Source organism: Rhea americana, unplaced genomic scaffold (assembly GCF_003343005.1).
Source record: "Rhea americana isolate MKP2758 unplaced genomic scaffold, rheAme1 scaffold_148, whole genome shotgun sequence".
NCBI classification, from domain to species: Eukaryota; Metazoa; Chordata; class Aves; order Rheiformes; family Rheidae; genus Rhea; species Rhea americana.
In genome coordinates, this window is record NW_028185572.1 from 59,713 (window position 1) to 75,712 (window position 16,000).

The 16,000-nt window shown below is 44.9% G+C and overlaps 1 protein-coding gene across 1 annotated transcript in view; it reads left to right on the plus strand.

Moving 5' to 3' along the window:
- The window catches only part of USP35 (ubiquitin specific peptidase 35), a 31,345-nt gene extending 17,305 nt beyond the window's left edge, over nucleotides 1-14,040 (plus strand). Inside the window, exons 4-11 of the mRNA XM_085299243.1 lie at nucleotides 573-702; nucleotides 2,250-2,351; nucleotides 5,227-5,385; nucleotides 5,830-6,023; nucleotides 6,142-6,235; nucleotides 8,419-8,525; nucleotides 9,716-10,937; nucleotides 12,375-14,040. Of these exons, the coding sequence (XP_085155369.1) occupies nucleotides 573-702; nucleotides 2,250-2,351; nucleotides 5,227-5,385; nucleotides 5,830-6,023; nucleotides 6,142-6,235; nucleotides 8,419-8,525; nucleotides 9,716-10,937; nucleotides 12,375-12,545 (2,179 nt within the window). The 3' untranslated portion in view covers nucleotides 12,546-14,040. The remainder of the gene's footprint in view (nucleotides 1-572; nucleotides 703-2,249; nucleotides 2,352-5,226; nucleotides 5,386-5,829; nucleotides 6,024-6,141; nucleotides 6,236-8,418; nucleotides 8,526-9,715; nucleotides 10,938-12,374) is intronic.
- Nucleotides 14,041-16,000: the final 1,960 nt, after the last annotated feature.

The following is a 16,000-nucleotide window of genomic DNA, read 5'->3' on the forward strand; positions in this document are numbered from 1 at the left end:
GGCTGCTATCAGAATTATTAGTATTTTTTTCTTTAATGTATATTTGGGAATAAATGTCTCCCATACAGAGAAGACAAAAATCCAAATCCTTGYGGTATTTCCTTACCAGTAACAATCCAGAGTTCGTACTGGTATCATGTTCTGTAATGGTAGCAGAGACCTTGATCCGTAGCTAATGCTAAGGGTCTAGAACAGGCACCCGTCACCACCTCATTAGATCTACCTTATCTTTCTTTAAAAACAGAGGTTCTCTTTTCATGGACTCCTCCGAAGGATATACTAGAAAGTCCACAAAGCGGTGCAGTGGCATGCCAGTGGTGTGAACTTGATCTCAAGTTGATTGACGTTAATGGAAAAACTCCTATGAATTTGTAGTCAGGTCCTCTCATCAGCTGCGAAATACAGAGGATGTGGGGGTCATTCTCTTTCAGGAAGTGTTGTGCTTTGAGTATCGTATGAAATGCTTTGTGGGGAAGCCTGCCTCTTTGCTTGGTCATTCCACTGATTGAGTGTAGTTTGGCTTTCCTGGTGTGCGCGTTAAGTTATTACATAAAGTTTGGATTTCATTTTAGGATGATTGACTGGGTGTCCTGGCCCCTGGGAAAGAACATAGACAAGTGGATCATTGCTCTGCTGAAGGGTTTGGCTGCAGTGAAAAAGTTCAGCATCTTGATCGAAGTCACTCTATCAAAAATTGAAAAGGTCAGTAGGCTCTTTTAAACATTGCTAGCAACAACAGAGTACTCCTTGCATCTAGGTTATCTTCTGCCTTGCCTTTCAACCAAACGACGGTGAGATGCGACTTGGTATGAATAGAAGAAATTATGTTGTCCCAAGGAGTTTCGAAGGGACCATTGCTAACAGGCTGTGCCTGCTGCACACCGTGCTAAAGCTAAAGCTAAAGCTGCACTGCTACATACAATACTGGTTTTGCAGCTAGCATTTATGTCCTCCAGAAAGCCTCATTTTACGTGTGTGTTATTCCTGCTAGCGGGAGCTGGGCACTGGGAGTCAGTGTGTTCCTTCCCTTAGTGTCTTGCCTAAGGATTTTGGTCAAGAGCCCAAGCTGAGGCTTTTTAGGGCTTRATTTGCAGAGGTGCTAATATCTTAAAGGTTATAAAATAAAACAAGCCGAGGACTCTCAGGCCAGACAAATGTTTTGCTTTCCAAAATAAGAAGGTCTTGCACAACCTGCCTTTGAGAAAGCGAGGCACATGCTCTCATTCAATTGTACCGGGATCAGTGCTGGCTGGCATGGGCAAAATACATGCCAACGAGCATGTTAACAATCTGCACAGTCACAAMCTAGTTTTTAAGCCTATGCCCTAGCCCTTTTTTCATTTACTATCACAAACAAATCCCCCATTCCCATTGCTGTCAGCTGTTTTGAGGGTGAGTACTTACCACTACCTGCAAACCAGGACACTGAGCAATCAGGTGGTCACTTCAGATAATGTTTTCCATGCTCCTGTGTGCCTTCTTTTTCTCCTTTGTAAGATGAAAATAATATCTGGTTGAATATCTGTGGAAGTCATTGTAGGAATGCAGAATATTATGAATAACTGCATTTGTCCCTGTAGTACCCCATGTACATCAAACAGTGAGGGATTAGTGCAGAGTCTCCAGCTTTTTATTTATCTTTCCTTTCAGTGCTAGTGCTTAGGAAAGGGACACAGCCCTTAATGCGGTATGTGATTCTTGGAAACTTTCAGGAGCATGATCTGGAAGGGTTAGTGACCATTGCTGTAGGCATCTTATGCCATTTTCTGTAGAGTAGGACAAATATTGTTAYTTGTCCTCTGCTTTCTTCTCTATTTGCCTGAAAGGTTGGAGAAAAAAAAAATCCAAATATGGCAATAAAACAAAAGAGGCACATTTTAGAAAATAGAACATCCCTTTGTACTTGCATGGCCTCTTCCATTGGAAAGTGTGAGAAGCAGTAGTGTTATGGCTGTACTGATGGTCCAGAGATGAGCACCTTGTTGTGCTCGTTGTGCAGGCCTGAAAAAGWGAGGACGCCCTACATGGTATGTGTGGGGTGCACTGAGGCCACRCTCAGGACAGAAGATAACTCTGGAGGCCTGTTTGCTTCGACATCCGGGTGTAGAGACTGACCAGAAGTGGTGCACGAACACAGGGYAGCTGGGGCCATCCAGTGCTTCTGTTTCTTGCTGTTCATTCTTGGGTGTGTTGCTATGCCATCCTGCCTTCTTATTTGCTTTTCTAAATTTATTTTTCTTCACCACTAGGTCTTCTCCAAGTTACTGTACCCCATTGTGAGAGAAGGGGCTCTGTCTGTCCTGCAGTACATGCTGCTGAGTTTCCAGCATTCCCACGAAGCGTTCCACTTGGTAAGGCTGAATCCAGGACTCAGACGAGTGTGTCACTCTGTGCGTAACTGTGCCATGGTGAACGTGGGAGCTGGGAGGGAGCCTAAGGAGCTGAGATACCGTGGAATCACTTTCCATAGTCTGCCCCTTTTCACCGTGTGAAAACCCAGCCCTGTCTGTTTGTCTCTTCTGGAATCTGTGCGCCGTCTTTCTGCAGCCCAAAAAGCTTTATGGGCACTGCAGAGTCGGTGCTGAGATAAAGAGGGAAGTCCTGAGTCTAGAAGGAGTAGGTTGATATGGACCAAGCAACTGTGCTGGGTAAGAGAATGAGATGGAGAGTAGAAGTAAGGCTTTACTTTATTCTCTGATAATTCCTCCCATTTCTCTTGAGGCTTACCAACCTGATGGCTCATCTCCCAGCATAAATCAGTATAAAGCCATCTGGGGCTYGGCTCTTCCTGATTTGCAATGTGTGCGCTGTCTGGATTTACTGTGTACAGGCTCCACGTTTTGCTGCAGTGCTCTGCTAGCCAGAAGAATGATTTCCATGTGCAAGTGCCCACAGCCTTTGCAGTCCTTTCACAGCTTCAGAGCAGGCCAGCCAAGGACACGGTGTGAATATATGGCACGGCCTGTGGAGCCACACTGAAGGCTTTATCAGAAACAGCTGAGATGGTTTTGTAGTCATTTTAACCTGGYGTTTGCCAGCTCTGCAAATGAAAGAAGTAGCTGTTTCAGGCTGAGGTTAAGAAGATGCAGCCCCATAATTATTTGTTGTCATCCTTTCAGCTGAGGTGTCACAAATTTTGCCACTCTGACATATTCTCCACCTGAATATGAGGAAGAACTTTCCTGTGAGGGTGACAGAGCACTAGACCAGGTTGCCCGGAGAGGYTGTGGAGTCTYCTTCTCTGGAGATCTTCAAGGCCCACCTGGATGCAACCCTGTCTACCATGCTGTAGGGGACCCAGGGTGGGATTGGACTAGATGATCTCCAGAGGTCCCTTCCAACCTCAGCCATTCTGTGATTCTGTGACTTTGGGCATGTTAGGTGCATTCAGAGCATCTCAGAGGGCTCAGTGAAGGRAAGGGAATATATTCCTAAAAAGGCCTTGCCATTCCCTAAATGAGTGCCTGACCCTTCCTTGGACTCACTGGACCATTCCACATATAACTTCAAAATGTTACCAGTGTCCTCTGACACCAGTGGCCACTACTTGAAGTGATGGGGTATCTTTCTAAGGATTTGTCAACATTAGCGACTGACATTTAGAGACTGGATCGGAACGCCTCCAATTCACAAATTCTCTGCTGTTAAAGGCCAAAAAAMCCCCAAATAAGCCATTTTAAGCAGCATTTGAATTTTCTCTTTTCACTTCCTCAGTGGTACTGCATATTTTATTTTGCTCTGACACTGAGGCTGCTTCTTTCCGGTGTTGCTGTTGGAATGCTGTAATTAAAAAGCAGGGCTGAAAGGCATGTTTTCAGTGATTGAGCTGGTTAAAGAAATAATGGAAAATTACTGCTATTAATGTTTGATTTTATACTTTATCATTAAAGCCTTTACATTTGGCTTTTCACCTAAAGTTCATGGAATTAAGCAGATAAGGCTGGAAAAAATCAAAGTGGCCAACATTTTCAACTGATGTGTTTTTGTTCTTCAGCTGGAGATACTTTAGAGGAGCCTGATTTCTTGAGAAACTCTTCAGTTTCTAAAAATAGGACCGTTCCAACGGATTGTCTTCAGCCAGGCGTCCAAAATTTGAAACACTCCAAAAGTCATCTGTTGCTCTTGGCCTGAAGTTTTCATCTCTAGCCTAGCAAGGACGATTTTCCTCCCACATTTTTTAAAAGACAGCATACGTCTTTCTTGCTTCTTATCTCTTTGTGTTTGCACTGGCACTTTGGAAGAGTTCTGAGAACTGTTCCTATCACAGCTTCGTGCAATATTGATTTATAAAATGGTACTGGGTTGCTTTTGCTTCCTCAACAAAACTTTTCATTTGGAAAGGAAATAGTTAAAACCAGYAATATTTTGAAGGAGAAAGAAAGAGAGAGAGAGAAAAAGAAGAAGAGGAAGAAAGGAGGAGAGGAAGGAGCAGGAAATTGCTATAGAAGAGATTCTGAYATTTTACTCCAGACTTGCTCTGGTGTAAAATAATATAAAATATAAATATGAAAAATGTTGCGTGAATACCCAGGATCAYCTTTCACTCAGCTTTAGTGCATATGCAAGTGTCGGAATAGTTTATTAATTCACTGTTGCTACAGGGTCAGCAGAGGGGGCCCAAGAGCAATTCATCATTTCCATTTGGGTTGGCTTGTTCATTTAAAAAAAAAATCTAGATTAAGTGACGCTTAAAGCAAAATAATAAATGTGCGATTTATATGCCTGTCACCGCCCAGCTGACCATGCTAATTGCCATTTTGTTTATGCAGGGCAAGATAAAATGTAGCACATCAATGTTACTCAAGATAGGGAATGCACTTGTAGGTTAATTTACCTGCACTGGAGGTGTGAATCACTTGATACTTAGCTTATAACACTCCTTTCCAGAGCGCATGAGTGTGTTTTAGAAGAGATTAATCTGTAAAAAGAATGAAAATCACAGCACAGCAAAGAAAATCACAGCATGGCAAAGAACGAAGGCCAGCCTGCATGTTTTCTGTGACATGAACCCTTTAAAGTCTATAACTCCAAATTTACTCTGCTAAAGTCGATGGAAGATTTGCTGAGTTGAGCTCAATGAATGAAGGATGAGGTCCTGCATGGGACTGAAGTGAACTCCTGCACTGTCCTTCCTGCCTGGGGGTGAATTTCATTCGCTTGAGTGTGTGTTATGGCTCTGTGAGTAATTTGGAGCTGTATGTGACCGAGTGAACTTTTGTTTTCCAGCTGCTCCCTCACATTCCCAGGCTGGTGGCTTCTCTGAAGAAGGAAGACTCCAACTCTGCCACCAGCTCCCTGGAGCAGCTGGCTGAGCTCATCCACTGCATGTTCTTCCGCTTCTCAGGATTTCCAGATCTCTACGAACCAGTCCTAGAAGCAGTTAAAGTAAGACAAGCACCTCTCGGCTACTTTTTCCAAGCTACGTATTACACACAGAAGTGGCGTGCTAGTTTGCTGTTTAGCACAGAGGGACTGTCTCACTGGTAGGGGTGTCATGACTGAATACCTCAAGCTCTGGCAGAAGAAAGGGTTTAAAACTCTTGAGTTTGAGCTGCTTGTAGGCAGACTGGCCAGAGAGAYTGGTATAGAGATTTACTGTGGGCCTGCAGAAGTCCCGATCGTGACTGTGGGTTTTGGCTGTGATTTGGATGCCTCCAAAATACTAATGCTTGCAGCTAAAGAATTCCTCTCATAGATGCGTGTGCATGTAAAAARCACGGGAAATACGTTTTGCCATGAACACCTCTTGCAGAGGAGTTTTGCCATTGCCTGTTACTAATTCTTTGCTTCGAAAGGTACCGATTTGTGACACAGCTCTCTGTTTCCAAGACTCTTCCGATTCCAAACGAAGACCGAATTAAGCATCTCTTGGGACAGAACGCTTGGACCTCCCAGAAGAATGAGCTGGCCTGCTTCTACCCACGCCTGGCTTCCAAATCTGAGACAGGGAAGATTGGGTTAATTAACTTGGGAAACACCTGCTACATGAACAGCATCATACAGAGTCTTTTCATGGCTTCAGAGTGAGTTTCTGCTCCCTCATTCCCACTCAGGACTGCTCTTGGGTTGCTTGCCACACTGGCGCGGCTCTTCTCGGACTGATTTTCTGTCTTGTTTTGCATCTCTTGTTTTCTTTTACAGCTTTAGGCATTCGGTGTTGAATTTAACAGAGGGCAACTCCCAGCCGCTGATGACAAAGCTCCAGTGGCTCTTTGCGTTTTTGGAGCACAGTCAGGTAATTATTTCATGTTCTAGTTATTTGTTTGGACTGTCGGCTGCGGAAAGGCTCGTCTCCAAGTTACTTCCTGCCTACCCAAACGTGCTGATAAGGAGCTGTGGATCTTGGTGGATTTTTATAAAGGGACGAATTTTTTTTATATGAAAAAGGCGGATTTTGGGGGYGGGGGAGGCAAGTAAGTCCCAAACATTTATCACACATGAAAGTGAGCTGCATTCACACCAGGCTCCATGCCTTCAGCCTGTGACATTCCTTGATTTGGCTGATACAATAACTAATGATTTTGACAATGAAGTCCATTTGTTAATAGTTTATGTGTGTGGCTGACTGAAAAGCCTGTTGGTATAAAGGTTTCTGTTTCTTGCTCTGCATCAAGAAAGAAGATTGTATCAGCTCAGTTGTCCCCTTGCTTCACAGGAAAGTGCAGGCAAATTATGTGGAACCGATGGAATTTGCTTTAAAAGTGGTTTTGTTAAAAGGAAAACAAAAAAAAAAAAAAGCCTTTAGATTCCGGATGCTTTGAATCTTCTGCATTTGAGGGAAGCTAAAGGATTCTGTAACCCATAATCAAATTAATTATGAATGAGCATTTAGCTGGTATGYGCAGTGTCCATAATACACTACAGGAAGCAGCAAGGTTTTGCCTTTCAGAGCTCTGGGACCAAGCTGCAGATTTCTGGAGATGAAGTATGGTCATATCTAGCCCYTCTCTTGAAAACGTATCTTTCTATCCCTAAAAGAGACATGATTTGGAAAATCACTGACCAGTGAATGTTCCCTTGTTGTGAAACTGTTGTGCTCAGTCCCTCTGGTTTCTAAGCCTTGACTGACAGCGTTGGCTTGTTGCATTGTGGTGATTTCTCATTTCTGGTGGCTTTGGATTAAAAAAAAATTTATYGTATTTAGTCATAAAAGAGCCTACTTTTTAATGGCAGCGTAGGGTGTCTATGATCTTCTGATGAGCAAATACAGTAATGTTTTTTGCTTTTTTTCCCTCAAATGCCTCTGTGCTTGGTGCCCAGCGTTGTGATCAGGGGGCGGGAGGAAAAGCAGGTTGGGCTGTTAGTAGTGGAAGCACCACCAAGGTTTGGTTTTGCACAGAACAACCTGCTTGTTATTGTGTAGCTTACAGTCTGAAAACAACCCAGTCCCCTGGCTGCCCTTCCCAAGGCTCGAAAACGTTGTTGTGGACGCCCATCACAGCGCAGTCGCTKTTTCATGCCGTCTTCCTCCTGTGTTGAGCAAGTCCCTTCCTCTGGATTGAAATTCCTCATGTGTCCGCTTACCAGCTGTCCAGACAAGCATGTAAAATAATATTATGGATGGGATCAGTTGTGCTGTTTTCCTAATATCCTAATAGTTTCCTAATAATATTCCAGTTATTTTTCTTCTTTGGGCTGCTTTTAAAATGACTTCTTTGCTGAAGATGTTTCTTCTTCCATGTTAATTAGACAGCAGCTTCCTCAGGGCAGCGATTACATTATCTGGTAATGCAGATTACCTGCCTGCAGTGATCAGAATGATGGGTGGAAATTTAGTGGATTTTTTTGTTTTGTTTTTCTATAGAAGGATTTGGTGAGAGATATCCTGATCAAATTAAATGGAGCATCAAATTAAATTCAGGCTGAATTAAGCAGAAGTCTCTGGGCCAGGGAAATAAGCCATTTAAAAACTGAAGGAAGAAATAAACATGAGGATATTTTACAGAAGTATAGATAAAATAATGGCCCAGAAAAGTGGGTGAGCAGAAGCTCTTGTTCTCGTAATAATGGAGCAAAGGGATGTTCAGCAAAAGTGGGGAGTGGGAAATTTGTCCTTCCAGTCGCGGTCCTGTTGTGCTGGTTTTGCTTAAGGGGAAAACTGAGACAGAAGAAGGWGAAGTGAGAGGGTCATACGTGAGAGAAGGCATGAGGAGCTGGGAGCAGGACACAGGTTTTCTGACTTTAYTACCTTCCATTAGCCAGCAAAGGCTTGTAGCAAACCAAGCAAGTCTTCCTGGGCTCTGGGATTAGCCCTTGTAGGGGAAAAGAAGGGACCTGATCAGGGCTGTGGCACATGAGCCTGCCCTGCTCCCAGCAAAGCAGGCAGAAAGATCTCCTTCCTCATCTCCAGCCCCCCATGCCAAATGGGAACCTGGGCCCCAGCTTAAATGCTTTTCTCCCTCTTCTCTTTTCTGCCAGCGACCTGCCATCTCACCTGAAAGTTTCCTCTCTGCCTCTTGGCCACCTTGGTTTACTCCTGGTGCTCAGCAGGATTGCTCAGAGTATCTGAAGTACTTGCTGGACCGGTACGTGGCAGGCGCCGTGGTTTCRTAGCCCCCATGCACACCAACAGAGACCGTGACGTGGCAGGGACAGCCTCACTGCTCTGCCTCTGTGCTGCCCAGCTCAGCGTTGCACCAGGCTATGAGCATAATATTTAATGATAGCCAAAGCATTCTCCTGTGGCACTCCAGGGTTATTTTTTAGCAAGAACAGTGGAAGGCATTTAATGACTAATATTGYTGTTCCTGGTACTCAGAGCATTTCTGAGCCTTGTCTGACACACACRTTCTTTTTTACACGTCAGATATGTTATACTAGCCCTGGGTGCTGGAACGAATGACATTTCACCCGAAGGACTGGTATTTAGAAAGTGTGCTGGAGCCAGAAATAGCAGGTGAGACCCAGAGGACTTCAAAGAATGCAGACTTGAGTGCCTGGGGCTGAAAGGCAGGGAAACTAGTCCCAGAATCCTTAATAAAGTCCTGCTTATGCTGTCCAGTAGATAAGCTCAGGAAATCAGTTCAGCTTGAAAATTTCTGCCTTTACTCTGRAGGCAAAGGGGAATGATTGTGCCAAGTTCAAAGAGAAGCCGGCTGCCTGYCTTTGAATGACAAGCCATTTAGCTTTCTGCTTGATGTGTTCATTTTGCCTTTCTCATGAACTCCCAAATCTCCAGCATCCCAGTGATCCCCCTAGACTTGGGATCAATAGCACATGAAGACTTCTGATTCCAAAATCCTACCCTCCCTACCCCCTGCCTTCCACCTGCAGCGAACGCCTCGGCCAGTGGGACTCTCTCCATCCATCTGAAAGTGATGAGAGGTCGAAAACCTCCATATRAAGGCAGAGGATGAAGAAGAGACACTGGCGGCTTGGTTCAGATGCCTAAGCGTAGACATGCAGAGCTGTTTGATGTGCCTGAGAGTGTCCCATCTGGTCTCCAGCTGCTGCTCCCCAAAGGAATGGGGCTCCCTTAGGCTCTTGCCATGTCTACCAGCTGTGTGCAGATGTGCTGGGGTCTGGGGTGCTCTGCAGCGCTTCAAATGACACCAGGCACCTATGTATATGCAGCTTAACCTGAATTAACACCCCTGAGTGAAACTAGCTGGGGGAATAGAAACTATACATGAAAACTGCTTCTTGGTGTTGTGCTGCTGTATAATGAAATCTCTCTCTTTCTCTCTCCCCCCCTATTTTTTTTCCTCTGCCAAAGATTACATGAAGAAGAAAAAACTGGAAAAAGGATCTACCAGAAACTCAAAGAATCCAGCTTGATGTCTCAGGCCATTGAACAGCATTATTTAAACAAGACATTAATTGAGAAGATGTTTGGGGGTAAAATGATGACAAAAATCCGCTGCTTGAAGTGTCTGAATGTCTCCTCTCGAGAAGAAGTCTTCACAGACCTGTCCCTGGCTTTCCCTCCACCAGACAGGCATGTGCTTAGCACAGGGAGCGCATCTGTTTTACCAGTGGAAGAAATCGGTCCACAGTTTATTGAGCCTCCTGGAAACCCAAGCCAGCTAATGGGATCTCCCAGGATCCAGAGGAAGACTCATGTGTCTGGAGACCATGCAGCCCAGCTGGTGCCAGTAGAAACACTGGGTTTCCAGGAGCCAGGAGACCAGGCAACTCCTTTAAGCAATGATGCTGTTGGCATGGATTCAGCCAAAGACCCTCTCTTGGCTTTTGGGGAGCAGACATGCAGTCCCAAAGACTCCAGATCTGTTCCAGATTTAATCAATTATTTCCTGTCCCCAGAGAGACTGACAGCAGAGAATAAATATCATTGTGAGAAATGTGCTTCCTTACAGGATGCTGAGAAAGTGGCTGAGCTRACGGAGGGACCACACTATCTCATCCTCACCCTGCTGCGGTTCTCCTTTGACCCAAGGACCATGAAGAGGAAGAAGATCTTGGATAACGTCTCCATTCCCTTGGTACTGAAGCTGCCTGTTCTTGTTACCCCAGAAGAAAGTGAGGATGYTTGCCAGCGCAGGAAAGAGAGAGCTGCACTGGGCAGCAGTTTTGTGTCTGTCGTGTATGACCTCTGTAGTGTGGTGGTGCACTCAGGGATCTCTTCTGAGAGTGGCCATTATTATTGCTACTCTAGAGAGTGCAATGACACCATTGCCTGTGGGCAGCCCCGGGATGGTGCACCAAAACTTACTTCTGACAAGCAGTTGGACTTTGAAATCCAGTGGTACCTCTTCAATGACACTAGGGTTTCTTTCTCCTCCTTCGAATCAGTCAGCAATGTGACCTCTTTTTTCCCCAAAGACACTGCCTAYGTGCTCTTCTACAGGCAGCGGCCGGGCAGGCAGAGCTGCCTGGTGCACGAGACTGAGGCCGAGACCAGCCGCCCACACGGTGAACCCTCCCTCAATAAGGACTTGATGGAAGCCATTTCCAAAGATAACATCCTCTTCTTGCAGGTAACTAACTCCCTTTGCCATTTGCACCATGGCAGAAGGATGCGTTCCTGCTGCTGACGAGATCAACAGCTGTGTTTCCGCTGATCTTGGTGGCAGCAGGATCCAGTTCTGAGGATAAGTCCACATGTGTAGATACCCAAGTTAACTCAGAGCTTTGTTAAGTATTTTACTTTCTATATGGCTTTCACAGCTATGTAGGTGGCCATGTCATGGCTTTCCCACCTCCTTCATCACCTAAGTGGGCCACCAGGCTGTGGCTTCCAGGCTGAGACTGCCAGGATAGAGCAAGAAGGAATTTGAGCTTTTGATTTTTTTTTAACCAGACTTACCTACTGGGACCATCTACACCACATGTGGAAGACGTGCTGTGTGGAAAAGTTTGGTCCCTGGGTAAATCTGTTCCYGTTGCCTAGCCTGATCAACTGGCACCTCCCTCTGCAGTATAATGATATCTCTGATGYCTTTCCCCAAGGTCAGGCCTGACTTTTCTTTATGGCTCTGTTAAGTGAGGGAGAAGCAGCTACTTGATCTTGTCTAACTATCAGAAACATGTTTTTTTATGCTTCCAAAGCATGTCTTCAGCTGGAGGAGGGAGTTCATTGAAGTTGGCCAAAGATTTGCATCAAATTTTCTACTAGATATCTAGGAAAGATGAGTGAGCTGAGAACAAAAACCAGGGCAAGTTTCATTAATAGGCTGAGTTTAAAGCTTTCCAAACAGCAGAAGTGTCCTGTAGGAAGTGAATCATCTGAAGGAAAGGCAAATGGAAGGGAATTTGAGGAGTTTCCTCCTCTCCCAGAGGTTGCTGCAGGCTGCAGARGGTCTGGTGTTTGGTCATTTGCTGTGGCCTGGAAGATGCGATGCTCTGATGTGTCTTCCTACCACTATGTCTCCTCAGCTCATGTTGCRCATCATGCTTGATGACAGCTCTAGAGATGAGCACTCAGCTATCGGAGTGCTCAGATAGATGTTAGAGATCTGTGACGGACAATCGCTCCAAAACCTGTGAGTCCCTGGGGATCCATTTTGGTTTACGGATCCAAACTCTGCCCATTATTTATCGCTAGCAGATCCCCTCCCACTTTTAAGCAAGGTTTAAGGATGCTGTTGGCTTTCACAAGTGGGYCTGCAGATGGAGTATTCCTCTGTGGTTTACCCCTTAATGCTGAACCGTACCAGCTGATACTCCAGATCTCATAGTGAAACCTGCCCTTGACCTTTCTGATCTCTCTCTCTCCTTCCTGAATTTCTCACTAGGACCTGATCTGAGGCACTGTGGTCTGATAACCTCAGAGCAATTTGTAGCAGGCTCCCACTGATGAAGAAGCAGGCTCCTGGCTTCTCTCGCTGAAGGGAAGGTGGGAGCAGCTCTCTGTGCCATTTAGCTGTGGATAATGGCAATGTCTTTGCTGTATTTCTCCCCCTTCCTTCTCCTAGGAACAGGAAAAAGAAGCAAGGAACAGAGCTGCCTACATTTCCGCCTTGCCGAAATCTCCTCTGTGGTGGAGAGACTTTGACAGGGACAAGGATGACGACAGCTCATCGGGGGGCTGCAGCCCCGCTGCTGGGGGAGGAGGATCCGGCTCATTTCATGGACTTGTCTTCTAGGGATCGGGTTAAATCAAACATTCTTGTCCATGTGTCTAACCCAGCYACTGGGCCAACCTGAAGCCAGAGGCTTCTCTTTCTGATACCGGTGATAGCAAGTGACTCAGAGAAGGATTTGGCCTTGAATCATTCAATGAAAAAGGACTCACGGGCTAATTCAGAGACTATGTGATTGGCTGGAGCTGAATGCTGGCACCTGGAGGGTCCTACTGCTTTCTATGCACTTGATCTTAACGCCTTAAAGTAATACTAGTAGCTAAGCACCTATGGAGATGAGCAGCTGATGACAGCTCGGAGAAGTGCCCTTTTGCTTAAGCGTAGCCTTGTCTTGCCTGCTGCCAACCATGCCACCAGCCTGGCGAGAGGACAGGGATGGACCCAGAGTAGCTCCGGGGTTTGAGACCTTCCATGCACACCCCATCTGCAGCCCAGGCTTTCCTGCAGCGCCRACTCAGTTTTGGGGTGCCTCTGCTTGATTTTTTTTTTAATATGTTTTTGAGAAACCATGGGAAGACAACGTAAAGGAGCTGCATTTTCTAAAAGAAGCTCAGCAGCCAGCGTGGCAGAGCAGGTTTGCCTGGGGGAACGAGCCCACGAGCCTGCTTTGATCAGAGCAAGCGTGAGCAAGTCGACTAGAGGGGCTTTGTGCAGCGTTGCCAGTGCAGCACTGCAAACCTCCGGAAAGAGGCTGGGGGGCCCAAACTCCTCAAGCCAAAAGAGACTGACCTTCATCTCGTTGGGCTTTTTGTGCTTTATCAAGCCCCCGTTGTGTTACTCGTTTCCTACAGTGACCTCGCCAGATTCTTTGGATGCTATTAATGTACAAGACGGCCCTGGACACACAGCCCTTTGTCCAGGCATGTCTTTAGGACTTGATTACCCTTTTTCTGCTACTGTCATTTCATGGGTTTCTGGGCCAGATCTGTCATTCAGAAATTGGGCTTTCTTTTGGGGTACCTTGAGTTCAGCCCCCAAAAATGGAGACACCTAAAAACACTGGCTGTTTTTTAAAATGTTGGTTTGCAAGGACAGTAACCCCAACTAGATATATTATATAAACAAATATAAGTACATAATATATAAACCAGTGCATTATATAAACCAATATAAATGTTGGTTTGTAAGGATAGAAGCTTATTTTGATGGTGGGAGGTTGACCTTACCCCAGGGTCATGTGTCTGTGTGAATGTATATCTCTCTAACACTGTTTCCCTGCAGTTGTCCAAGTCTGCTCCTCACTCATGCCTGTAGTAGAGATTTCTCTAGCTCAAGCGACAGAGACTTGTGCCTTAGGTCCTGGGTTCAGGGCCTAATCTTGACGGGGTGGGGGGAATATTTCATTGCCATGGAGTGAAAGGCAAAGCACAGAAATTGCTACAGTTGATGCAAATGGGAGGTCTGCTAGAGAGGACACTTTCTGGCTTGGGATCTGATCTCTGGAATTCTTTTAGTGTCTTTCCTACGTATAAATAAAGGAGATGATGAATTAATTCAATATGGAGACTTATGGCATGCTCAGTGTCTCATACTGATAGCTTCATAGAACGGCTTTGGTCCTTTGTCCGCCGATGCTTGGGGAACACGAGACATTTCTGCGACCCTTTGGTTGTGGATGGCCTCCTGTTACACATCTGCTGCCGGCCACCCTGCTTCRGTAGTTCTCCAGGTTGTTGCTTATSACTGGCATAACTTGAGCTGGGGCTGGATCCTGCTTGACCTATGAGGTCCGGCTGTGGGTGCCTGTCCCCTTGGTGGGAGCTTTTTCCCTGTCGCTGTGCCTGCGGGGCTGGTTTTCCCTTGTCAGATGAGTGCTCCAGCCCCTAAAATGTCCTAAAATTTCCCACGTCCTCCTACCTTTGAATACCGTGTGGGCTGGCTGGCAGAGCCATTGGCTGGACTATGTTTCCCTGTGCTTTAAACATAAATATAGCAGCGTGAAAGAGGAGGGAAAATAAAACCCCATTCTGAGGATCTCATCCTCTATTTTATATACACTCATATAAAACATGAAACAAATAAGGAGCCTTCAAAACTGAACAATTATATTTAAGCTAAATTAATTATGAACCATACTGCATTAAATTTGAACCGTACTGCCTTAAATTCAAATCTGAGTTACACTGGCAGATTGTAATCCTATTAAAGGGTTTATGTATATGAATAGCGGAGCGTATCTATTGTATTTGCTGGAATTAAGCTAGATTTAAAGTGGTGCTAATGGGAAATAAATATGGATCCAAAGCTGAAATTATAGAAAAATGTACAGTATTTCCTGCTATTAACAATAATCTTTCATAAACCTCCCGTCCAAAGAGGTTTCTTAAAGCTTTCTTGTCCCTGAAGGTCACATYGACTACCTTCTTTACATTACGTTGTCACCTGGAGGCATTTGCTGAGACCTGGTCCCTGCTGTGCTCAGTGCTGTACATTAAATTTGTGGGAGACTGTCTCGGCCTTGGTTGGCTCCTAATCTAAACAATCAAGACAGATAATCAAAGCATCAGGGAAACGCGGTCTGAGTAAGTAAGGCAAGATGGGACAGTGGAGTCTGTGCTTGTTAGTTATTCCCTGGAGCTTGTGTCATGGGAAGAGGAGGAGAACTGGTCCCCCTCTGTTTTCCCCGCGCCATTTGGGATTGCAAATTCCTCTGTCGTGGTCTCCTTGCCACAYCGGAGGTCCCAGCTCATTATCATCCGTCACGGAGAAGCTGTTGCTATTGCTAGGTTCTTCCCCGATTATTACTTTTCTTSTACTGTGTGATTTTCTGAGATGAGCTGACCCAAACTGCGTGCAGGATTCAACACAGGATCACAGCCTGGGTGTTTTCAGCRGCGTAGGGAGGTTGTCTGTTTTGGGCTCTGTTCATTTCCTATAATTCTTAGCATTGGATTTCCCTTTTGGACTGAGCCCTGAGCCTGTGTTTTCGCAGTATTGTCTACAGTTGCTCTAGGATATTTTTCCCCAAATAATTACTACATATATAGATAGATATAAAAAAAGATATGAATGACTAATTTACTAAATATTTAATATACATTACTATTAGCATTAATATTCATACACTACATTAATAATACTACCATTATTAATATCAGTAATAACATCAATATACTATAACATTAGCAATACTATATACTATATAAGTATAATATATAGAGAATATGCAATTAGTATTGCATTATTGTAATATAAGAATATAACTATATATTTTATATAAATGTAAACTACACACTGAGCTATTGCATTTTAGTGTCTCAGACTTGAGTAAAGACAGAGTAATGCTCTGATGCTTCCTAAGTGGCTGGAAGTCCAGACTTCTAATTTCTTCTAATCTTGGTTTTGAACCCAAACCAGAATTGCATGTTAAGCAGGGTGGACCTGTACCCCACTTCCTGACCACTGATGGCCTCATATGAAAAAAGACTGCCTTTTTCCACTTTGTTTGTGTTATCAGT